This window comes from Rhinoraja longicauda, chromosome 9, assembly GCF_053455715.1.
Source record: "Rhinoraja longicauda isolate Sanriku21f chromosome 9, sRhiLon1.1, whole genome shotgun sequence".
Taxonomy (NCBI): domain Eukaryota; kingdom Metazoa; phylum Chordata; class Chondrichthyes; order Rajiformes; family Arhynchobatidae; genus Rhinoraja; species Rhinoraja longicauda.
This window is the reverse complement of record NC_135961.1, coordinates 55,363,995-55,390,112: the sequence shown is the minus strand read 5'-3', so window position 1 is coordinate 55,390,112 and position 26,118 is coordinate 55,363,995. Positions and strand designations below refer to the sequence as shown.

At 42.6% G+C, this 26,118-nt stretch overlaps 1 protein-coding gene and 1 long non-coding RNA gene across 2 annotated transcripts in view; one reads left to right on the top strand and one right to left on the bottom strand.

The window, feature by feature from the left end:
• Positions 1-8,474: 8,474 nt before the first annotated feature.
• On the top strand, positions 8,475-23,066 carry LOC144596770 (uncharacterized). The gene is made up of 4 exons (XR_013547651.1): positions 8,475-8,562; positions 9,717-9,767; positions 22,031-22,159; positions 22,945-23,066. It is a non-coding gene; the product is annotated as an uncharacterized LOC144596770 (long non-coding RNA).
• adgb (androglobin) overlaps positions 9,437-26,118 on the bottom strand; it is a 146,450-nt gene continuing 129,768 nt past the window's right edge. The window contains exons 36-38 of the mRNA XM_078405531.1: positions 22,878-22,980; positions 13,282-13,465; positions 9,437-10,064 (exon numbers count right to left, since the gene is read on the bottom strand). Of these exons, the coding sequence (XP_078261657.1) occupies positions 9,879-10,064; positions 13,282-13,465; positions 22,878-22,980 (473 nt within the window). The 3' untranslated portion in view covers positions 9,437-9,878. The remainder of the gene's footprint in view (positions 10,065-13,281; positions 13,466-22,877; positions 22,981-26,118) is intronic.

Genomic DNA, 26,118 nt, shown 5'->3' with positions numbered 1-26,118 from the left:
TGGTCATTCTTCAGTCTCCTGGGCTCCAAGGAAAATAGTCCCAGGCTGCCAAACCTCTCCCTATAGCTGAGGCCCTCAAGTCCTCTAGTCATGTTGATTCACACCAGCTCCATTGCCCAAGGTGTTTTAATTGCTTTAGAAAGTTGCCCAAGGAGTTTTAATTGCTTTTGAAAGTTTTGAAGAAACATGCAGAAAGTGATTTACCAAAAACTGTGAACTCACTTTAAATAATTAATAATAAAAAATTAAATGAAGTCACTGTCTTATATGCAAACCATTGGATGGGGCAGCAGAATCCTAAATGTAAGGTACTCTCACCACTCATGGGATTGACTACAATGAGAAGGCTGAGATGAAGGTATTACATGTACGCTGCAACGTCTATACTTGTCATGTTGTAGACGCACTCTGACTGGTGGCAGCACTTTCTGTCAGTGAATGAAGTACACAGCTGCTGGGGAATTTATCATGCATCAGCAGTAAAACTGGAACAAGTTCTTCATTAAAATGTGCATCTTCAGGTTATCTAGTTCAAAAATATAAAATCATTGTGACTGATTCCTCAATATATATGATTATCTTCTGCATCCGATCCCAGATCTTCCAGGTGTTTTTGCCTAATCCATTCCCTGCTCCTTGCTGAGTGTGGATGGCATCAGGCAGCCAAGGTTTGTCCCATGCAGGGTTTATTAAATCTTATCTAAATAAGCAAACTGCATTCATACAGACAGTTCCCCTTATATTAATTGATATTGCAGGATCTGGATGTCACTGGCAGGGCCAGCATTATTTGCCCATCCATAACTGTGTTTCAACTGAGAGCCTTGCTCCACCATTTTGACTATATTGGTGAACAAGAGGCCAGGTAAATTAAGGATGGCAGATTTCTTCACCTGAAAAGCAATAGTAAAACCAGATGGCTTTTTACAACAACCCAGTAGTTTTGTGATTATCTTTTCTAATGAATAGTTATTTTTGAATTCCAGATTATTAATCAAAATTTAATTTCACATCTGCCGTGGTGGAATTTGAACTCTGGTTTGGTAGTCTAGTCCTCTGGATTACCTACCTGGTAATTTAGCGGTAATACCACCACGGCATCATTCATTGCTGATTCTGAACCGCATCATTGTCCATTTAGGAATCTACTTTTGATCAATTTCCTTTCCAATTCTTGATTAGTGAGATGCCAACATCAGGGCTAATATTGATCAGGAATTCACCAGAGAAAATTATTTGGATGAAAGTCCAAAATTCCCAAGAGTTCATTATCACGCAGTCTTTTCCTCAGGATTGGAATGTCAAATACTGGAGGGTATTGGTTTAAGGTAAGAGGGGGTAGATTAAAGGAGATTTATGAGGCTAGTTCCCTCATCTCCCTCCCCAAAGAGAATGGTATGTTCTTTCGACTTTAGAGATATAGTGCGGAAATAGGCCCTTCGGCCTACCAAGTCAAAGCCGACCAGCGATCACCTCATACATTAACACTATCCTACACACCAGGGACAATTTAGAATTTTACCAATGCCAATTAGCCTACAAATCTGTACGTCTATGAAGTGTGGGAGGAAACCGGAGCATCCAGAGAAAACCCACGCAGATCACGGGGAGAACGTACAAACTCCATACAGACAGCACGTGTAGTCAGGATCGAACCCGCGTCTCTGGCGCTGTAAGGCAGCAAATCAGCCAGTGTGCCGCCCCTGTACGACACTGCTTGATAGCACTTCCAGGGGAGGTGGTTGAAGCAGATCCTACAGCAATATTTAAAAGACATTTAAGCAGACATATGAACAGGCAGGAAATGGAGGGATATCACCATGTGCAGTTTAAAAAGGCATCATGGCACAGATATCATGGGCTGAAAGATCTTTCCCTGTGCTGTACTGTTCCATGTACTATGTTGTGCTGGCAGGTACGAAGTCCTAATACTATACTCATAGACTATTACACAGGGACAAATTTGTCTAACGTTGGAGTAGTTAAGTAAATATACACATTTCACACACACCCTGCTCCGAACCACACATCTGCTTATTAATGACTGGATGGGACCCATATTTCTAGTGGCTCTCCTCCCTGTGCGCACACCTCTGCTATTATAGGACTCCCTTTAGATAACAGCAGCAAGTAAAGCAGTTCCCTAATTGTAACCACGCCCAGCTAATGGTAATTGTGTCCGTTCTTGGCGTCCGGGGGGGGGGGGGGGGGGGAAGGATCAATGACGGCTCGCACATAAAGACCCCAGGTTGGCCTGCCCTTGTGGAACCCCATTGATCTCTAACCCTTGAAGCTGCCCTTCAATGCATAACCTTTATCTCTCATAATCTTATCTGGTGTATGGCCTTGAATGTGGACTAAAGGTGGTTGGAGATTGCAACTTTCCACCCGGCATGTCCTGTCAAAGGAAAATCCCTTACTCGTGTTTACCTGTGATATTTGTAGATGGGGCTGAGATGGCAACACACCTCAAGCACAACCTTAGCTCCAAACTATCAAACTACAATAGTAAGTTCAGTACAGATGTCAGAATCTATCATGTGTAGAGAAAAAAACTGCAGATGCTTGTTTAAATCCAAGGTAGACACAAAATGCTGTAGTAACTAAGCGGTCAGGCAGCATCACGGGAGAGAAGGAATGGGTGACGTTTTGGGTCGAGACCCTTCTTCAGACTGATGTCAGGGGGTCAGAATCTATCATAGTGTGCAGCTCCAGTAAAATCCAGTTGGGCTGGTAGTTAAATAGTACTTTGGTAAAGACTATGTTGAGGGGAACAGGTATACAACCTTGTGCACGCTTCGTCACCCCAAGAAGGAAGAAACAGTGTAATGTCTGTGGTATGTTGAGTTTCTGCTCCTGTTAGAAACTGGATATCCCACCTCCTCTCCACCACCACTCCCAGGACCACCATATGACATAACAGAACCATCATTTGTCAAAACCCTGTCTATTTCCTTCAATCCAGGGGTTATCCTCATCTCTGTAACAAGAAGGCAAAGCATGGTGTGAAGCCCAACCTCGGCCATGAAATCACCCCACTCCAGATATCTGGTCAGCCAGTGAATAATGTTGGCAGGTCGGCTGCACACCCAAGTCATTATTATCAACTGGTAGCACCAGTCTTGCATGATCTCTGTGAAGATGAATACACAACCACAAAACGCCATTCACCACCAGTCCCACACCTCCCTACATCTCTCAATCCACCTCTCCAGTCTGGTCCTATACATCTCCAGTACCCCATTCACCCCTTCCCACACCTGCATTGTTCCCCTTTGTCCCCCCTAGCCCCTTCCACCCCAAGTCCCACCCCTCCTCGTTTATCTTCAATGTCCCACACTCCTCCAGTCATCCCCATTCCCACTCTTCCTTATTCACCCCATGACCCAAACCTTCATTCACAAGTTTTTCAGCACAGCATTCAGATTCTTGGATCAACATTCTTGGCACAACCTTTTCCGACTTTCCCCCGGGCAAATACCTGGAGCATCTCCAGCAGCATCGCCCGAGCAACAATGAAGCCAGAAAGCAGAACCATTCAATAATTGGCAGCACCAAAATGCTAGACTACCCGTTGAACAATCAATGGGACATCTTATTCAATTACTTCAATCAGTTTTACGGGTTAGTCAAATCTTTCCCCCTATTTCCATCAATAGAAAAAAACGATGGGTTTACATTGGACAGCACTGGGAAAGAGTTAAGAGAATCAAAGCATGGTAATGCACCAACTGATTAATGCATTTTTAGTTTGTCTGCTCATGAAAGTAACTGTAGCATCCAGCCAACATTAACCATGCTGATTTAATATACCAAATGAGATCGGGCTGGTGCTTGTTGAATTAAACTTAGATTCTGTAAAATGTATATTTTAAAGTAACAATGACTTTAATGAGGATGAGTGAAAAGGGCAATGAAGTGACGCAGGGGATAGTGCTTTGCACTTTTTGTTTAGTTTAGTTTAAGATGCAGCACGCAAACAGGCCCTTCGGCCACCGAGTCAATGCCGACCAGCAATCACCCCGTACACTAGCACTAAACTACACACCGGCGACAATTTTACTGAAGCCAAGTAAACAAGTTAACCGAGTTAACGTATGATGAGCATTTGACAGTACTGGGGCTGTACTCGCTGGAGCTCCCACTAGTGGCAGAGTCTAGGACTAGAGATCATAGCCTCAGAATTCAAGGGCATTCCTTTAGGAAGGAGATGAGGAGGAATTTCTTTAGTCAGAGGGTGGTGAATCTGTGGAATTCTGTGGAGGCCAAGTCAATGGATATTTTTAAGGCAGAGATAGATAGATTCTTAATTAGGGGTTATGGGGAGAAGGCAGGAGAATGGGGTTAGGAGGGAGAGTTAGATCAGCCATGATTGAATGGTGGAGTAGACGATGGGCCGAATGGCCTAATTCTGCTCCTATCACGTAGGCCCTGATGAAACCAGAACACCTGGAGAAAACTCACCTGGCCACGGGGAGAACATACAATCTCCGTACAGACAGCATCCATAGTCAGGCTCGAACCCGGGTCTGGCGTTGTAAGGCAAGCAACTCTACCACTGCGCCACTGTGCTGCACAATGTTGGGATGTAGCATTGAAACTGGAGTAGGAGTGATGTGATCTGTTCATGAGTGGAGGTGCAAGGGATGTGTAGTGGCTTCAGTCCACCATGGTAGCCCTGGATATCAACGCTGAGGTCCTAAATACGAGACTGTAAAGGTTTCAATACCCCAGCCTGAACACGTCATCTACCCCACTGGGCTCGCATACTGCTCCACTCCCCCACTCACTCACCAGCTCGCGGTCTTTATTGATCAAGACTCACCGCTACTCTCTGTGTGCTGCACTGCACCCTCAGGCATTGCTCCAAGCATCATAACTACAGTTCGTAACCTGCCCACGCTACTGCCTAATCAACGGCAACAGCCACATCACTCAAAAATAACAAGTGGCTCTTGGTCGTCCTTCGTGCATTCCTTTGCCCCTATTCATCCATGTCTTCTAGTTTTCCACTGGCAGAGGCTGGTTGACATATTTTCTAGCTACTGTACATTTGCCCCACTCTCTTCACCTTGTACAGACCCGTCTATAAAACCTTCAGCCCATTTTCACCACCGTGCAAGTGCTGAGGAACTCGAGCAGGACACTTGTTCAGCCAACCACAAGGCAGTGTATGATGACTGAGGTCTTAGCTTCCAGGACAATACAAGCAGAGGTCACTCAATGTGCTCTGACCAAAGCACGAGGTGCCAAAGCAGTCCAGCGATGTGCCCTTCAGTTCATGTTCATGTGCAGCCCTGGGGGGGGGGGGGGGGGGGGGGGGAGGGAATGCCACTGCCAGAGCTTTGTAAAGCATGACCTGCTGTCATCTCTCAGAATAACTGTGCTGATTTAACCACTGGTAATTTCACCAGTATTCCCACCTATTGCCCATCAGTTAGTCTAAACACGGTTACTTGTGCCAAGAAGCTGCAGTTGAAATTTGGACCATGCCTGTTATAGCACATCTTCCAAAGCCAACTCCATTTCCTTCATTGTAAGTCAGCAGCCTTCCACAGACATTGAGCAGCATCATGAAGTGCACCAGGGCAGACATGTTGGGAGGAAGGCAGGCATCTCGAATGAATAACTTATGTTTATAACAGACTTGACGTGCTTCTACCTATGAAGTGGCTGTGATTTAGAATGCTTACTTTGCAGTAGGTTCCACTATTACCATTTTAATGGAATTGGACTTGTGTAGATAGGCAGTGCAAATCAGAAATTAGTTGTTTACCGACAGACTGCGCATAAATCTGCTGAGTGGACTCGTCTCCTCTTCCATTTCCTCCTGCGCCTTAGTAGTGCAGACAGAGTCATCATTGCATTTTTATTATTGTTATGATCTGCCACCTTGCGTGCCTCTGGGCAGCCAACAGTATTGCACATATTAACACCATTTCTAATAGAACCTACTGGGTGATACAAGGACATAAATGTGCTTGGACACTAATTGGTTACTATACTCAAACAACAATTGATGTGTAGGCAAGGGAGAAAGAAATGTAGGCGCCATATAAAAAAAATATGCAAAAGTCCATTCTAAAATAATAATTTGTAGGTGGGAGGGTAATGCTAAACTTCATTTTCTACAAAGATTTTCATGTAAATAAAATATTATCTGTTTTCATTTGTACTTGATGTCTCTTAAATAATAGTTTAATTTGCATCATGTTGTTTGGCAAAATAATGACATTCAGTTTTCTTGACAGCTGAATAATTACATTTTCTGTTCTCTCTTCTCTCCTGTTAATTTCAAATCTCATTATCTCTTCTACAGTCATACCCCAGACACTACTTCTGCTATTTCCTAATATTTGTGACTTTTTCTGCCAATACTTGTTTCATCCTGGGTCTCTACCCTGTCACACACTTTCCCTTCCTTTAACTTTCCGTATGGTTGCTTCACTAATTATATTGCTACACTAAAAGTCTGCGCAATGCTGGAAGAAAATGTTGTGGCACGTCTGGGCTTTGCACCCTCTGCTCCTCTCCCCTTTCCCTGCAATATAAAATCTGTTTCATCTCGAACTCTTCCATGTTCTGGTGAAAGGTCTTCAACTGAAATGTTTGCTCGGTTTCTCAGATGCTACCTGACCTGAAATTTAGATGATTATTTTTTCCCCATTGCGCCTCAGGGCTTTATCAGCCAGGGGTCTTTGTTACTCAGCAGGAGAGCCAGAATATTGCTCTGCGCATTTTAAATGCAGGATTAATGTGAATCCATCTTGAATCAGTGTTGCAAAACTGACGCAATCATAGCACAAATATTTGTAGGGATGCTTTTTCAATTTAATTACATTTGCCGATCTTTATGTTTTCGCCTTTGGCTCAGGGTTGCATGCCACGCCAAGAAATTAATAATTTGACCCTTAAACCCTAAAGCAAGCTTTCACCTTCCTGGCAGAGCAGGCCAGTGGCTTAGTGCCTTGCAGTGGGTGACTCACCTCCTGATATCGCAAAGCTTTTCCAAAATTTCCAAGGATTGTGAGGATACTGCAAACCTGCTTGGATTGAGTGCAGCACCAAAAACATTGTAGAATTCGCTGTGAAGTATCTACAATGCTGAGATGTATACAGACAGTATATTTAAGGAGATTGTTACATCGCAGGCAGAGTATGCACAAGCAGGGAGTGGGCGATTGCTATGCAGAATGGAGGAAAGCAGGTAGCGCAGGAATCTCCCGTGATCACACCAACCCACCTCACCCAACCCTCAAACAAATAAACATAACCTCTTGGAGAAAGGTTGCAAGAACATTTTGTGGCTGCACCAGGGAGGAGGCAAAAAAAAGTGATAGAGCTACATTGAAAGGTGATTCCATCGTAGTGGGAACAGATAGGTGTTTCTGTGGTTGCAGATATAATTCCAGGATGGTATGTTACCTCCATGGTGCTTGAATCAAGGGTGCCACAGGATGCCTGTTGGGCATATTGAAAATAAGGGTAAACAGTCAGTGATCAGAGTGCAGTAGGAAAATAACTGCAGATGCTGGTACAAATCGAAGGTATCACAAAATGCTGGAGTAACTCAGCAGGTCAGGCTGCATCTAGGAGAGAGGGAATGGGTGACGTTTCAGGTCGAGACCCTTCTTCAGACTGATGTCAGGTGGGCGGGACTAAGAAAGGATATAGGTGGTGATGTCTTCCTGTCTTCCACCATCCTTGGGCAGAATTCAAGTTACACCCCTTTCTGAGAGAAGAAATTTCTTTGCACCTCATTTTTAAGTGACTGACCCCTTATTTTATAGTTGTGTCCTCTATCTCATGACTCTCCCACAAGTGAAAACATTTCAACATCTACCCTGTCAAACCCTAAACATTTTAATAAGGTCACCCCTTATTTTTCTAAACTCCAAGGAACACAACCGATATCCTCGAGCTTCTCTTCATTGGACAAGTCCCGATGCAGCTCTGTAGGACTTTGGTTAGGCTGCATTTGGAGTATTGTGTGCAGTTCTGGTCATCTCATTGCAGGAAAGATGTGCAGGATTTGGAGAGGGTGCAGAGGGGGTTCGCCAGAATACTGCCTGTATTTGATGAGTTTCAGCTACAAAGAGAGATTGGATAGATTTGAATTGTTTCTCTGAAATGTTGGAGGTTGAGGGTTGGACCTGATCGAAGTATAAATAATGGAACTTCCCCAACTTGTCTCTGTAGCCACACTCACGACATTTCAGAAGTTTGCAACGTTGCAATAGCCTACTTGATTGAGCATTTCCTTCTTCACTGACACCCTGTGGTTGCTGTGTCTACAATCTGCAGGATGCACCACAGCAAATCATCGATGTTATTTTGTCATCACTTCCTTAACTCTATCACCAGAAAGGAGAAGTGCAATAATATTATCGTAATGTTATAACCCCAGATATATGGTTTGGATACAAATTAATTTAGCGGATTTCTGAGGCTCCCGTTGCACCCCCCCCCCCCCCCCCCCCCCCCCCACTTACCCAGTGAGCTGGCGCCACATGGTGTGCTTCCAGTTGCGGGAGTGGAGGGAACGAGCGGAATAAAGATGCCGTGAGTCTTTCCCCGGCGCATTACGTATGGGGCCAGGGGCTCTGCGGCTTCCCGACCTGTGAATTCCCACTTGTTTAACCCTCCCCAATGCCGCGTCTCTTCCCTCACGGACTTGGGTTAAACTTTACCCCCCTCACTCGGTTATAGTGGACAATCAGCAATAACGAACACCATTCTCCCCCCCCCCCCCCCCCCCCACTGTGGTCTAGTTAATATGAACATTTACTGTAGTGCCAGGTTTTAATTTTCAGTGGTCAACCTCGGGGAATCCTTCCTTAAGGGCATTGTGAGAGTCCATGATGCAGGGACAGCAGCGCAACAATGTAATTAGAGATGAGTAGAGAACCTGGCCTTTCAAGTGCCTCCCGTACCCTGAGAATTAATACTAAAAATGGAGGCAATAGCGATGTAGAATTTTGCTGCTGCTTGTTTGTTATGCCAGAGATGGACAGCAAACCTCATGGCAGTGGGTAGGTGGGAGACGCAAGACAACAATACAGCTTCTAGCACAAGCTGCTGGTTCACTGCTGGATGGCTTTTCCAGGAGGTCCAGCAAGTGTTGGCGTACAGATGCTGCCAGCACTTAAACGGGAGCTGCCACCTCTTCAAATAATCCAGACAATAAAGTCTGAGGCACTATATTGGCTTTGCATTTGCTTCAGGTTGTAAGGTTCCTCTGAAAGGGTACATTACATTTACAGAAAATGGTCATTCTCCTCAGGGAATGTAGGGTGACATTTATGATGTGCATTAGTCGTCTTCTATTTGTTTTGTCAGCATGAGGTTGTTTTGATATCTGCAAATATATCTATTCCAGTAAATCTAATGGATACATTTACAATAAAATAAACTTTAATGATACTGTGAACCACCATTGAAAAAGTCAAAGAATTACCTGTAAAAATACCACTTACAAGGAATAAAAGTCTGCAAAGAAAATGGAAATTGCAACAACCAGCAGGTCTGTCAACAACATGCAGAAGGCAAACAAGATATGCCAAAGCACTTGTGCACCCAATGTCACTAGTGAGGTGTAGTCACCCCATAATGCAGCAAAAGGAATAAAAGTTCTGGAATTCTAGTGGTGGACAGGGTCAAATTATAGTTGGCTTTCTCAGATGCTGACTGACCCATGTGGTTTTGGAATTTTTCAGCTGTTATTTCAAGGAAGTGGGCAAAGTGAACAATGGAGAATTTCGCTGGAAGTAAGTATGGAATGTTGCTGTTAACTCTTAAAAATGTTACGAAGATTGCATTAGAGGAGATGTAATGAAATGTGTTTGAGGATGCATATTAAAACTTGGCTTTTTCGTTGTTTATTGTTTCCTTCCCGGACTCTTTGACTTCTTGGAGGAGCCGCTTTTGGCTTTCCTCTCTTGCTCTGCTTGGAGCGCCTCCATTTGTGCAATTTCGTTTTGCTTCTTCATTTCCTCCTCAATAAGTTTAGTTCTGTACGTCTCTCTGAGTTGAAAGATGTCTTGCCGAGCTTTATCTAAGGCTGCCTGCAGTGCAAATACAACATCAAATTGAGAGTGGTAGTTCGTATAGAGCAATACAGCGGCACCATAGAGTCACACAGCACATACAGCACACAATCATATTGGAAGACAACAATAAATTTGCTTAGTGGCCATTTAACTAAGAAACTCATTTCACTGTAGATAACTATGAGCTGCTTCATTTCAATAGAAAGAATGTCACATTGGAAAATAAGAGTTTAAAAGGTGCTGATAGGAGAAGGCAGGTAGACGTATAATTAAACGTTGCAACACAGATCAATAATACAAGATATGGTAGCTTGATAGTCATGTTATTGACTATCCCAGAGAAAGATTTTTGCTCCACAACTAGCCTTGACTTTGGACAAACTGTTCCAATGCAGGTACAAATCTGGCATTTATTAGGCAAAATAAAAGCAGCACAAATAAATTCCAGCCAATTACCCTTTTCGTTCCAATCTCAATAAAGAGCAAAGCAATGGAAGATGTTGTGGACTGGGTTATCAAATAGCACATACTTAACAGTAACCAGCTAATAGAGTATAAATTCAACCAGGATCTCTCAGCTCAATACTCTACCGTGTTGGTACAAAGCAGAACAAAAGTTTTGAATCATAGAAGTGATTCTCCAGACATCAAGTGTTTGAATGAGTTTGCTCAAAGAAGCCCAAGTAGAAGTTGAAGTCAATGATGGAGTCATAGCAAAATCAGGTGACCCTCGTATCCTAGAGAACAGTCCGTGTAGCAATTATTTCTTAATTTTTTAAATCACAAAAATACTGTCAGGGCAAATTTTATTCAGTGTCTCAAATTTTGGGGATATCAGATAAATGCTCCACTTGCAGTTTAACCAGGGCATTTAACATAGCCCTTCAGATATCGCCACAAATCAAGATCCCACACGGTATACGGTGCCTGCAGCACCACAGCAGCTGGTAAACCCATCCCACTGGACTCCAAAAGCGTATTTGTTTGTACATGTTGTACGTAACCTGGGGAGGACTTGCATAATGCAAAAAGTAAAATGTTGGATATTGGTACATTAATTTTCAGACTGCAGAACCGATAGTTTGTTGTGCAATGGAACTTTAGGTATTGTTTTAAAAGGTACTGGAAAAGCACAACAATTACTTAAACATACGAGTCTACAGCTGTGAGATTATAAACCCAGGGAAAGATTGCATCTCTATTTCTGAAAATGTGAAAGCTGGTAGATGATCTAAAAGAGCTTTTAAATTATGAAAGGTTGTGATGTGGAGGATACTCCTCCACGTTTGGCAATGTCTAAAGTGAATGGACATAACAGTTATAAATAAGTCTATTTGGGTCATACTTGGAGGAGTAGTTGGGGTGATTCAGGGAAAGTTTGATAACAACCCGAGGAGGGTTTGCTGATGGAGTTGGATGAATTAGGGGATGCAAAGAAGATAATGCTCCTTATGTGGACAACCATGACTATAGTTGTGTATGTCCACATACTTCTTTCTTTCTCAAAACGATCAGAATGATATTTCTCAACGATGGAATATTTCTCAATGTCCAAATAGATGGAAGCAGTAAATGCACATTTGTGCTGGCACGATCCTCCAAGCTTTCTTATTTGCTCTCATGTGCTTTTGACAGAAAACCTCTCTGTACCTTAAGTCATGATGATGGAAAGAAAGTCATGAACATTATTTTATGTAGTTAAGAGTATAGTTTTAAGGCAGAGCTTGAAAATGAAATTTGACAAGCAAGTAACTTTTACATTTGTACAATAAAAACAGAGTGGGAGTGTGGTAAAATATGAAAAGCAAAAGAGAGAGTGAAATGAACTTGTATTTCATGACCCTAGGATATCCCACTGCATTCTACATCCAACAAAGTACCTCTGAAATATAATCACAGTTGTAAGGTAGGATAGACACAAAATGCTGGTGTAAATCAGCGGGACAGGTAGCATCTCTGGGGAGAAGGGATGGGTGACATTTCGGGTCGAGGCCATTCTTCAGACCATGAGGGGGAAGGCAGGATACATGGGCATCAACATGTGTACAGGGAGGTATCATGGATAGATTGGAAAATCACTTTTGGTGATGTTGATGAAAGAATAAATATTGGCCACTAGATTCCGAGGAAGTCACTTTACTTTAAAACAGTGACGTGAGAAAATCAATAGAAGCAAAGGTCACAGTATTTCAGGTTTGCCCTGCCATTCAATAGGATCACGGATGATCAAGTGATTTGTCAACTTTACTCTGCAATTTCCAGAGCTGCTTAAAATCTAAAGTACAGTAAACACGTGTTATAGCGGAACATGGGGGGAGGGGGGGAGAAAGGAGGGATTGGTGTCCATTATAGCCGATTGTCCATAATAACCAAGTAAGGTATTATCATTGTATGTAGTTAAAATAAAGAACTGCAGATAATACACAAAAGGACACATAGTGCTGGAGTAACTCCGCAGGTCAGGCAGCAACTCTGGAGAACATGGATCGGTGATGTTGGGTTCCTTCTTCAGACTGATTCAGTCTGCTGAGTTGCTCCAGCACTTTGTGTCATTTCACCTTAAAACTAGGTGCCGATGTTGCTGTTCTGCACCAGCGAGCCCTCCTTCATCAGCTGCCTCAAGGTCCAGCTGAAATGGCTGTTGTTGTGGCTTACATTGTAGATCCTGGGAACTCAGCACTTTCTTCAGGCCATTGGCGCTGACAGGATGCACTCGGTCACCATGGGGCTCCCTCCCCTCTCACCTGCTGCTGCTGCTGCTGCTTCTGCTGCTTCATGCTTTGTTTTGTCTGCTCCCCGCCCCACTGCCCCCTCCTCCTCCTCCGTGTCCCTAGCAACAACAGCCCCGTCAACCAGACCATGCGATGGGTGAAGAAGGGGCTCGCTGGCGCACCTTGCGAGTCGGGGGTGGCATTGGAAGCCGGGACTGTAAGCGGAGGGGAGGCGGTGTGAGCCAGGTGTGACATTGGTCAAAATTCACTATAAAGGGGTCCATTAACTCTAGGATTTACTGCACTGACAATCTCAGACTTGAATATCATGGCAATTCATAAACCCAGTTTGATCTCACATCCTGAAGGAGCGCATCTCTCACCATCTACATCACTCCCTTGGTGTTGCATAGGAAGGTCAGCCTAGATCTGCTCTTCTGGAGCAGATGCTGTAAAAAGGCAGGGATTTTCAGTTTACAAAATGGCTCTGCAAAGAATGTGCGTGAAATGAATGGCTTCACCTGCAAAGCTTCAAACATTTGCAGCTGCCGTGCCTTCAATTGACGGCGAGTCTGTCTTTCTTTCTCACGCTGCTCAGAGACTATCTCTCGTTTTTGGCGGAAATAGTGAATTATTTCCGTCTTAATCTTCTCTCGTTCTTCAATAATTGTTCCATTCTCCAGAACTGGTTCAGGAAGAGACGTCCTGTTAAAATGTAAAAAAAACCAGAGTATTACCCACTTGGACTCACACTTTGCAACGCAAAACATTCTGCTTAGCTTTTCGAAACAACTTGCTGCAATTAGAGCCATAGAATCACACAGCACAAGAGGCGGCTCACAATCCACCAGGCTGTGCTGGCTCTTTGACAAAGCTATCCAATTAATTCCACCCTTCTGCTCGACAACTGCTCATTCCCCAATATTGTGCAATTGAAATGGGGTTGCACAGTGGTGCAGCCTGGAGCGATGGAGCTTCACAACTCCAGCGATCTAGGTTCAATCCTGACCTCGGAGCTGTCCATGCAGAATTTGCTTGTTCTCCCCGTGACTGCATTCAGTTTCCCCTGGTCTTCCGGTTTCCTTTGCACACACTAAAGATGTGTGGATCGGCAGGTTAAATGACAGCTGTAAATTAATCCTTGTGCGTGGGTGAATGTTAGAATTGGGGGTGGGAGGAGAGCGGATGGGAATGATGAGAGAATAAACATGGGATTCATGTAACTGGGTTCTGAGTGGTCAACAGTAAGAGGCAAAGGACAGGTGTCTGGACTGCATGACTCAATTGGGATTAACTGTACCCATCGTGAAATTCAATAAAGGCCATTATTTTTTAATTTTTTAAAGCATATGTACAAATAATAATAAACGACAAACTGGTTATAAAGTTCTTACATAGCTTCAATTTTTAAATTTTTAAAGAAAAAATAAAGATGAATAGAGACTGAAAATAAAGACCATAAACTAATAGAGAGAAAGCAAAGAAAAAAGAGAATTACAAACATAAATATTATGGGGATAGATCCAGGAGTTAATGAGTATAGTTGTACATCCAACCCTAAACTCAAGTTTTAACTTTAGTTTTAAATTTTAGTTTTGTGACAAACCCATTTACTTTTTAAAAAATTCAATAAATGGAGACCATATTTTAAATATTTTAAATCTGGTTTGTCAGTTAAGGCAAACCTTATTTTTTCCAATGCAAGGTCTCGGTCATTTCCGTAATCCACATTTTAATTGTGGGGGTTACTGGTTTTTCCAAAATTTAAGTATTAATTTTTTTGCAGTTATTAAACTGTAGTCAAGAAAACGTCTCTGACTTAGCGTAAAGTTTGTAATGTGTTCTGATAATCCTAAAATTATTAATTTTGGATCTAAATCCAGTTGGTTATCGATAACTTTGGAAATGATTTTAAAAATATCGATCCAAAAATGTTGCACATTTGTACAAGTCACAAAAGTGTGAGTTAAATTGGCTTCTTGAAATTGACATTTATCACAAATAGGAGAGATACTTGGGAAGATCCTGTTTAATTTTGTCTTCGAATAATGTAGTCTGTGTAATATTTTAAATTGTATTAATGAGTGTCTAGTGTTTAACGAGCATTGATGTATGTGTTGTAAACTTTCGTCCCATATGTCTTGCGTTATGGGTTGAGCCAATTCGTCCTCCCATGCTCGTCTATATGATTCTGATGACGGAATGTCGGTATCTAAAAGAGTGTTATAAATATAAGATATTAATTTATTTGTATTGTAGTGACGGTTCAAGCATTCATCAAGAATTCCTGGTCCTCTAAATCTATATTCTTGCGTATGTGATTTTACATAATCTCTAAGTTGTAAATATCTAAAAAAATTATTAGCATGTAATCCATACTTCTGTTGTAATTCCTGAAAAGAGAGAAAAGTTCCCTTATGATAGAGGTCTTCCACCATTTTAATTCCATAACTTTTCCATTGAATGAATCCTCTATCTGAGACAGACGGTTTGAAAGAAGGGTTATTTGCAATGGGTAGGAAGAAAGATAAATTACTCAATTTTAAAGTGAGTTTTAATTGTTTCCAAATACGGATAACACGATGTATAATCGGATTTCCTCCATATGTTTTTTTATTCAAAGTTATTGGGGTGAATAAGATCGCACCAATGTCAAATGGTAAGCAATCCTCCTTCTCCAACTTTAACCAATCTGGTTGCCGATCAATGTCGTCCAGCCAGAAGGTTATATTTTTAATATTAACCGCCCAGTAATAAAATAGGAAGTTTGGTAAAGCTAATCCTCCATTAGTTTTAGACTTGCATAAATGTCTTTTATTTATTCTATGGGTCTTATAATCCCAAATAAAATTAGTAATAATTGAATCAATTTTTTTGAACATTTTTTTTGGAAGGTGTATCGGGATTGCTTGAAATAAGTATAGTAGCTGTGGGAGGAAGATTATCTTTATAGCATTAATTCGACCAGCTAGTGAAATGGGGAGTGTTTTCCAAAATTGGATATTTCTATGTAATTTAGTAACTAAATAAATAAAGGCCATTATTGAACTCAGGCCATTTCAGTAGTTTGATTGGACACTTCCTCATGGGTTCATCCTTCAATATCTGATACAACTTCTGCATGCGTTCCATACACTGTATCCCTGCCATGCTCCTTAACGTAAACCAGTTGTCCTGGGAGCAACCATTATTGGACACTCTCAAGATGTCTAAGTTTGATTTTCACTGCACTGGTTTGGAAATCCCATTATATAACGTAATATAGAACATAGGACAGTACAGAGCAGGAACAGGCCCTTCAGCCTACAATGTCTGTGTTGGAAATGCTGCCAAGTTCAATTAATCTCCTCTGCCTAAACATGATCCATATCCCTTCATTCCCACATATCCATGCCCCTATCTAAAAGCTTCTTAAACACCTGCTTCCACCACTATTCCTGGCAGTGCATTCCAGGCACTCACTGTGCTGTGTAATATACTCGCCCCACACATCTCTTTTACACTATCATTCAGTCATTTTACCCTTCACTCGTGAGTAGTTGTGCACTTTCAATAAAAATATGAAAAAGAACAATGGATGTTAAAGTCGAGACCAAGAATCATCTTAAAGTAACAGTACACAGCGTTCTATGGTAATACCTGATATATTTGGTACATTACATTGGTTTAATAATAGCATCAGATACTTGTGAATTTCAGACCATAAAGCCAGTTATTGACATTTCCACCTGCGGTCAGTTGCTTGTGCCATTTTCAAGAAGCTGTGGACTTGGACACCAAGATCCTTCTGTACACTAATGCAGTTTAGGGTCTTGCCATTAACTGTATACTTTACCCTAACATTCGACCCTCAAAATTGCATCACTTCACACCCATATTCTGTAACTGATCTGAACTCCGCTGTATCCTTTGACAGACTTCAACACCATGCACAATTCCACCAATTTTGGTGTTATCCTGCAGACTTGCTAATCAACCCACTTACATTTACATCCAAGCTGTTTATAGACATCACAAACTGCAGAGGACACAGTACAGATTACTGTGGAACACTACTGGTCACAGACTTATGGCTAGAATAACACACTTTTGATCCCAAAGTCATCTTCATCATCCCCAATCTCTTTAACATCTCACCCCACTCACCTGATCACTGCTACCTACCCTTCCTGCAGACTCTCTTCCTAGCCCTGATCCTCCCATCCCCACATTACTATTATTCCTGATTATACAACTCGATCCATGTGTGTTTGTGCTAGCTGTTTTAGCATAATATATTATTTTGTATCTTGCTGTATTATTTTTGGACACTGGGGGTTGTCATGAGATGAATACATATATGGGCATAATGGACTGGGAGGAGCCAGAATTAGGAGAATATCTGGAAATACAGAGATGGGAGGGGTCAGACACATGGCGAGTTCTTAACAGACCTGCGACGGGAGAAAGGTTTGGAGAGATACAGATCTGTTTGTATTACTACTTCAATAAATGACTAATTAGACAATAGACAATAGGTGCAGGAGTAGGCCATTCGGCCCTGTGAGTCAGCACCACCATTCAATGTGATCATGGCTGATCATCCTCAATTAAACTGAAACGTTTTGTAGATCTCTCTGTTGGGGCTCTGTGTCAAGATCAATCACTCCACTCTCTGTGAAGTAAGGCAATCGGAAAGGACTTTATTGGAAAGGACTGACGTTGCCATCACATCATGTAAGAACTATCCTCTATGAGTGAAAAAAGTAAGAACTGTCTCTAAAGTGCCATTTAATGTAACAATTGGTTCAATGAGTGAGACTGGAGCTTGTGAATTAACTGGACGGAACGAGGATTGTTTTATTTCAAAAACCTTGAAGCCGAATTAGACTGAACAGGGTCACTACCTGCGCTAATCTGACTAACGAAGATTGGAAACTTCAAAAGCCACGTGCGGGAAAAGTGAATACAGCATTAAGCTTTATTGGAAAAGCAGTATTTCAGAGGTTGTATTGAAAAACGGTTGCTGGAAACCTTGGAATGCTGAGAACAAAGGAGTGACCTTGAGCATCGCAAGATATCAGTTTGTTTTGAATTCTTGTGAAGATATGACTTTGTGTCATAAGAAGAAGAAGAAAAGCCAGTATGAGATAGAAAAAAAGGAAGAAGTAGAAAGAGGAGGAGGAGGAGGAGGAGGAGGAGGAGGAGGAGGAGGAGGAGGGGGAGGGGGAGGAGGAGGAGGAGGGGGGAGGAGGAGGAGGAGGGGGGAGGAGGAGGAGGAGGAGGAGGGAGGAGGAGGAGGGAGGAGGAAGGAGGAGGAGGAAGAAGAAGAATTGAAAGGCATGGAATTGTTCCGTGAAAAGATCAGGAAACTAAGAGGAAACATTTTTGCAACAACTGCTACACCTGTAGAAGCACAGGTGCAAGAAAATCATCCTGAAATACTTCCCATTGAACAAAAGGATAAAGAAAATAAACCAGAACATACAGAACAGGATAAAAAGCGAATTGTGGGTGATACTGGTCTCTCACCTCAAATGTGTGGGCAGATTGGGGCCGGTGATGAAAACTGCATCTTCTCCATTGTACCAGTACAAGTAAAGAGCCACAAGGGGAGTACAGTGTTGCAAACATATGCATTTTTGGATCATGGAAGTTCATCTGCCTTCTGCACAGAAAGCTTGATGAGAAAGCTGAACATTTCAGGACCAAGGACCAAAATTCTCCTGTGTACCATGAACCAAGTGAAGGATGTGACCAGTCGTCTTGTCTCAGTTTGGAAATATCTAGTCTGGACAAAGATGATTTTATTCAATTGTCTGGTGTGTCCACACATAAGACCATGTCTGTTTCTCAGCAAGTCATTCCCAGACAAGAAGACCTGAAACAATGACCTTACTTGAAAGATATCAAGATTCCTGAAATAGACTCTGGCATTGACCTACTCATCAGGACAAACGCTTCGAAGGTATTGAAACCTTGGGAGCTGGTCAACAACCAAGGGGGTGGACCACATGCTGGAAAAACCCTACTGGGATGGGTCATCTATGGTTCCCTGAGAAGAGACCAGGGATGGAAATGGCTGCCCTGCTGCTGCTGTCATTCGAATATCTATTGCAAACCTAGAGGAGCTACTGGTCAAACATTACAATCATGACTTCAGTGAAAGAAGCAGCAAAGAGACAGAAGAAATGTCCAGAAAATAAGTAAAGTTCTTGGATATTATGAATTGCTCAGCAAGGATGACAGATGGACACGATTGTCTAGACTTACCTTTCAAGCAAGAAAATGCAAGCATGCCAAATAACTGTTACATTGCAGGGCAACGCATTCAAAGCTTGAAATGCAAGCTCAGCAAGAATGAGAAGTTTTACGATAAATATACATGTTTCCTCACAGAAATAATTGACATTGGTTATGCTGAAAGGGTACCAGTAGACCAGCTGAATCGAAGTGATGGAGAACTCTGGTACATCCCTCACCATGGGGTGTATCATTCAAAGAAAGGAACTTTAAGGGTGGTCTTTGACTGTGGTGCATTCTTCAAAGGAACATCATTCAACTGCCAACTCACTCATTGGAGTTCTCCTCAGATTCAGACAAGCACCGGTTGCTTTGATGGCTGACATTAAAGCAATGTTTCATCAGGTCAAGGTATCAGAAGAGCATTTTGACTATCTGCGATTTCTGTGGTGGCCCGATGGTGATGTACTGCAAGGAGGAGCCAGCGCTGCCCTCGCAGCTGCGGCTTGCCTGCAGTCCGTTTGTCTTTTGTGTTTTTGTCTGAATTGTAGTTTGAATATGTTGTAGTGTTTGTATGTTATGTGGGGTGGGGGGGGGGAGGGTGGGGTGGGAACTGTAAAATTCTCTCTCCTGAGCGGAGACGCGACCTTTGTTTCTGGGTCGTGTCTCCGTTCCCGCTGCGGCCTACCACCGGCCATGCATCTGGAGCGGGCGGCCTCCGGCTGGGACCACATGGGCTCTGGTTCGCAAAGCCCGTGGCCCGGACTCACCACCTGCGGCGCTGGCCGCCTTCGGATGCTGCGGGAGCGGCTGCGACTCGTCTCCGGAGGCTCCGGCGTGGGCCGCCTGGACGTCGGAAGCCCGCAGGCCCCTGGATGGGGGCCGACATCGGAAGCTCCGGCAACGGCAGCGGCAGCGTCTTCGCCCGCCCCGAATCGCGGGGCTTGGGTCGGCCTGCCGCGGACCTTTCACCGTCCGGCGCGGCCTGAAATAGGCCGCGGGATTTTTTCCGCCCGGTGGGGGCTTCAATGTCGGGAGCCCTGACCGCCCCGACGTGGCAACTTCAACAGCCTGACCGCGGGAGAAGACTGCAGGGGAAGAGAAAAATACATTCTGGCCTTCCATCACAGTGAGGAGGGACTGGAGGAGACTCACTGTGATGGATGTTTCTTTTGTTTCTTTTGTTTGGTGTTGGTTTGTGAATGTATGTGTTATTGCATTTTTATTGATTATTCTTATTGTTGAACTGCGGGTAATTTTTCATTTCACTACACATTTATGTGTATGTGACAAATAAATGACTATTGACTATTGACTATTGATCTTGTTGAATACCGGATGAAGGTACATCTTTTTGGAGCTGTGTCGTCACCAAGTTGCACAAACTGGATCCGGTCCTGAATGATGGACTTCTGAGAGTAGGCGGTCGCCTGAATAGACGAGCTATGCCTGAAGAGTCGAAACATCCTATTATTCTCTCGAAGGACTTTCACATATCAACACGACTGGTATGACATATCCATGAACAGCTCAGTCATGGAGGAAGAAATCATATGCTGTCTCGTCATGGTAAAAGATATCGGATTGCCAAAGCTAACTCCGCTGCAAGAAAAATCATAACAGACTGCGTCGTGTGTAAAGGACAACGGGGAAGAGTTGGGGAACAAAAGATGGCAGATTTGCCCTTGGTGAGAATTCTACCAGACAAGCCTCCATGTACAGATGTAGGAGTAGACTACTTTGGTCCTACAGAGATCAAAAGAGGACAAAGTTTTGTTAAAAGGTATGGTGTAATCATCACCTGCATGGCAAGCAGGGCAGTAGATCTTGAAGACACAGACTCCTGCATCAATGCATTACGAAGATTCATTTGTTGACAGGGTCAAGTTTCATCTTTAAGATCAGACAATGGTACAAATTGTATCGCAGCGCAAAGAGAATTGAGAGAAGCATTCAATGGCTTGGATCAGGACAAGATCCAGGATGCTATGCTTCACCAAGGGATAAGGTGGTGCTTTAACCCTCCAGCAGGATCCCATCACGGCAGTGTTTGGGAACGATTGATCTGCATGGTTCGAAATGTGCTGCGCTCTGTTCTTAGCCAACAAGTTCTGCACGATGAAGGATTGCAAACTTTAATTTGTGAAGTTGAAGCAATTTAAAATGATCGACCCATTACCAAGAGTTCTGATGATCCAATGGACCTGGAAGCACTCACACCAAACCACCTTCAGTTGAAAGCCAAGCCAATACTACCACCTGGTCTCTTTGTAAAGGAAGATTTATACATTAGATACAGATGGAGACAGCTGCAATATATGGCAGATATCTTTTGGAAACGGCGGATACGAGAATACTTGCCTCTGACCCAAGAACAACAATGGTGGTCAAAGGTAAAAAGAAGCTTTGCTCCAGGTGACATTGTTGTGGTGGCTGATCCCTCTGCACCACGAGGCTCCTGGTTAATGGGCAGAATATTGGAGACCATACCAGATGCACAAGGTCTTGTGCGCACAGTGCGACTTAAGATTAAGAGCAACATCTTGGAAAGATCGAGGTAACAAAGATATGTCTGCTCCTAGAAGCTGATACCTGAGTACAACAAGGTATGACTGATGACCTTCAAGGTTGAAGAATCATTAAAGTAGATTAAATGCCAAAATATAGTGCATACTTGTTTATTCTGATTGTGTATAAAGTTTTAAAGCTCCTTTAATGTTTACTAGTAATTGTTTTGTTATATACGTAGAACAATTAGGAGTGGGTTGGAGCCACCTGTATTTGTTTTAGCATATTATTATTTTGTATCTTGCTGTATTATTTTTGGACACTTGGGGGTTGTTGTGAGATGAATACATATATGGGCATAATGAACTGGGAGGAGCCAGAATTAGGAGTATATCTGGAAATGAAGAGATAGGAGGGGTCAGACACAGGGAGTATGGCGAGTTCTTAACAGACCTGTGACGAGAGAAAAGTTTCGAGAGATACAGATCTGTTTGTATTATTACTTCAATAAATGACTAATTAAATTGAAACATTTTGTAGATCTCTCTCAGTTGGGGCTCTGCGTCAAGATCGATCACTCCACTCTCTGTGAAGTAAGGCAACAGGAAAGGACTTTATTGGAAAGGACTGAAGTTGCCATCACAACTGCCCCATGCAGATTTGTTTGAGGTAAGGCAATGCATCATCTGCAAATGTCTGGCCACACATCTCTCCATAAATACCTTACACAGTTGGACCAATTCACTGCTTTGATAATATCATTACTCTCCTCCAACACCCGGATCTTGCCTTTGACCAGGACAGCACATTTTTCAATCAGGATAATGTGCACGGTTCTTTCAGTTGCTTAGGAGTCCTGCCGCAATAGCTACGTAGCACATCCATTTGTAGGCTCTGGAAATTGCGCATGAGAATATTTATACTGCACAAATCACTCTTGAGAAGGGGATCGGTTATCCGTTGTTGCATTGCTTTTTCCAGGCCTGACTGACCTCAAGACCCTTTGTCAGATTAATTAGAAATGGCTCATGTACAGATAGTGGATTTTAGTCTCCTTGGGGTCCTGATGTGTCATCCGAGTAATCTGACAGACATGTCCCCAGGATTTATGATTGGAGAAGACAAGGGCTGTTGCTTCCTGTCTCACTTGAACAGTGACGAGCGTCAGTATTTTTTTTACCCTGATATCTAGCAGTAGTTGGGAAGTAGTTGGACGGGGAGGATTGTAAAATTGGTCTGCACTATCATAGCAGACATCTTGTCCTTCACTCCTGAGTAGTTGCGCATATTAAAAAAAAAACATGAAAAGCAAACAGTAGATGTTAAAGTCAATCTTAAGGTAACTGTCGATCTTAAGGTGACTGGATACACCATTCTATATAAGTACCTGATATATTTGGTCAATATTGTTGGTTTAATAATTTCATGAGATATTCTTACTTTTCCATCAACAGCTGTGTCTTGAACTTCTTGACCATCCTGCAAAAAGACTACAAAATACAAATGTCATCTCACATTTAAACATAAAGGCCCTTTTGACCCACTGATGTATAAGCAGTTTGTATATGTTTCCATATTCCTCTAATTTAAATTAACTGTTCAGTATGATTCCGATCAGAATAACAACCTTTTGAGTCTGTTACTTTTCATCAAAAGATGTAAATAGGTTAATGCATCCTTTTTGTAGTATGCTAAGTATTTGTAAATTAACATGTAATTTATAGTGAGAGTAATTCTGAATCATATAAAACATGAATTGCATTAAAATCCTGGAAATATATTTATCCAGCAACGTGCACATCACATAGAATGCTGTGAAACTGTAAGGTACTAAAGTTTGTGGAAAAGTTAATTGTATTAATGGCCTAAAATTCTGCGAAGATCAGATCAGAATTTCAGAGACAACTTCCAATGTTTATCTTTGTAACAGTGCAGAGGTTTAGGATGTTTAGTAAACACAGAAGTCCTGAACTTCCTCACAGCTGATAATTATAGTCATTCTGACTCCACTCGATGCTGGACTCCCGAGTCCAACACCACAGCATTAATTTCCTGCAGTATCCCACTGTCACACTGAGTGATCTACCCACTGAACTTGCATCAATGATCAGTGACAACATCATTTCAGTGAAGATGAACAGTTACAGGTGAGATAGGCATGTTTCGGATGATTTTTAAAAGATATTAATTTAATTGCATGTTCATTTAGTTGTTTTAATGTTTCTTATTATATTAAACAATAAAATTAGTTAAGTTTAGTTTAGTTTAGAGATACAGCATGAAAACAAGCCCTTTGGCCCATTGTCTACACTGACCAGCAATCACCTGTTCACACTAGTTCTATGTTATCCCACTTTCTCATCCACTCCCTGCACACAAGGAACAATTTTACAGAGACCAATTAACCTACAAACCCACACGTCTTTGGGATGTGGATGGAAACGGGAGCACCCGGAGGAAACCCATGTGCTCACAGGGTGAACATGTAAACTCTACACAGACAGGACCCGAGGTCAGTATCGAACTCTGGTTTCTGCCGCTGTGAGGCAGCAGCTCTCCACTGTGTCATTTTTGCGAGTTTTTGAATACATTTTCACAGCTTTGTCAGTTGGTTCAGACTGGGAGATTGGCTTGACTAGTTGATAAAGTATCTCCGTGGGATTTATACTCAAGAAGGCCCTGGGGGTATTCAGACCCAAAGCAATCATATCAGAGAGGAAGTTCCCAATATGGGGTACGTTGATTCTTTGACCCGAGTTCTTCTACAGGTAAGTGGGAAAAAGGCATCGGCTGATTATCACACCAAGGATATTCTAGGCCATTGTTAAGAACTGAAGTCAGAACCCTAAGACTATACTTCTGTTTCAGACAGATCCCATGATGTCAATGAGCATCCCATTAGTGTTAAGGAGGCAGATGCTCAAGTGGGTGGATGGATTTTACTGTTACCTCACAGGAGTGAAATAAATCTTTTGTAGCTGCAATGTAGAATTTCCGCGCTGCCTTTTTTTCTCCTAATAGCCGATACTTCTAATGGTAATTAATAGTTTAGAGATACAGCATGGAAATAGGCTCTTCGGCTGACTGAGTCCAAGCTGACCGTCGATCACCCATATACTAGTTCTATGTTAGACCACTTTCGCATCCTACACACTGGCGGCAATTTACAGAAGTCAATTAACCTGCAAACCTGCATATCTTTTGAATGTGGGAGGACATTGGAGCACTCGGAGAAATTCCTTGCGTTCATAGGGAGAACGTGCAAACTCAGCACAGACAGCACTCGTAGTCAGGATCGAATCCGGGTCCGCTGGCACTGTGAGGCAGCAATGTTATTGCAGCTCCACTAGGCCACCTCTAATAGCCTTTGGGAAAGTTGCCTTTCAAATAACACTGGGTTCATTCCATTTTTTAATAATAATTTTAATCATTTTATTTAATTACTGTAATAATAAAAACATATCACGTGAACAATCCTAGCATTCTAGCATGCCATATTAATGCAGGCACACATTATACTTTGGGCAATTCGGTTTTAAATAGCTGAATTTTGAACAGACAAAATCAACATAAAGAGGCTTAATTTGCCTACTGCCGACTTTCTTCTTGAGTGTTTCCTTAGGAGTGAGGATGACTCCAGGAGTGAGGATCCACTCCAGCTTTGTGGGAACTGAGGTGGCTGATGAGGCCAAAGTGGGAACTGCAGACTCTTCCACAGATGGGGGCAGAAGCTTAAGAATAAGGGGTAGGCCATTTAGGACTGAGATGAGGAAAAACTTTTTCACCCAGAGAGTTGTGAATCTGTGGAATTCTCTGCCGCAGAAGGCAGTGGAGGCCAATTCACTGTATATATTTAAGAGAGAGTTAGATATAGTATTTAGTGATAACAGAATCAAGGGATATGGGGAGAAAGCAGGAACGGGGTACTGATTTTGGATGATCAGCCATGATGATCATATTAAATGGCGGTGCTGGCTTGAAGGGCCGAATGGCCTACTCCTGTAACTATTTTCTATGTTTATAAGCTGACTGATGGGGCAGGAAGATACATAGTTTGTAAGGCTATGATAAGCTCCTGTTACCACTTACACTGGGCTTCCTAATGCTCCAGATACACGTCCTCAAGGTTCTCGCCACTGTATATTATAAGGACTGCTCCTTCTCTACTTTGTGTGTTCGTAGGCCAGAGATTCTAAGGAGACTAGGATGTCGGGTTTTTTTAAATCAAGGAAGCTTTAAGTGCATATTTGATTCTTTTTCCCTGCCTGCCTGGTAACCTCTTCCCATGACAGAGGTTGGAAAAGATGCCCTGTTATGGGAGTCTGATATTCGGCATGCGAATGACAGAGCCTGCCCAAACAGAGAGTACAACCTAAATGGTGTCCTGGGAGAAGACGCTGGGGTTGGTGCTTAATCTTCTAATGTATTTGGCAGATTTTGCAGGGGAAACATTGGGCATATTGTTCAAGTGACTTGATATTCCTGCTGCATGTAGTGCGAGAGTATTCAGGGCAGGGATTACTGTTGTCCCAAAGACACAATGAATGAGTTGGCACAATTGTTGTGTGCCCCCTATTTTAATACACCTCTGTAACACCTGAAAAGAACAAAAGTGTTTCCATCCTAAA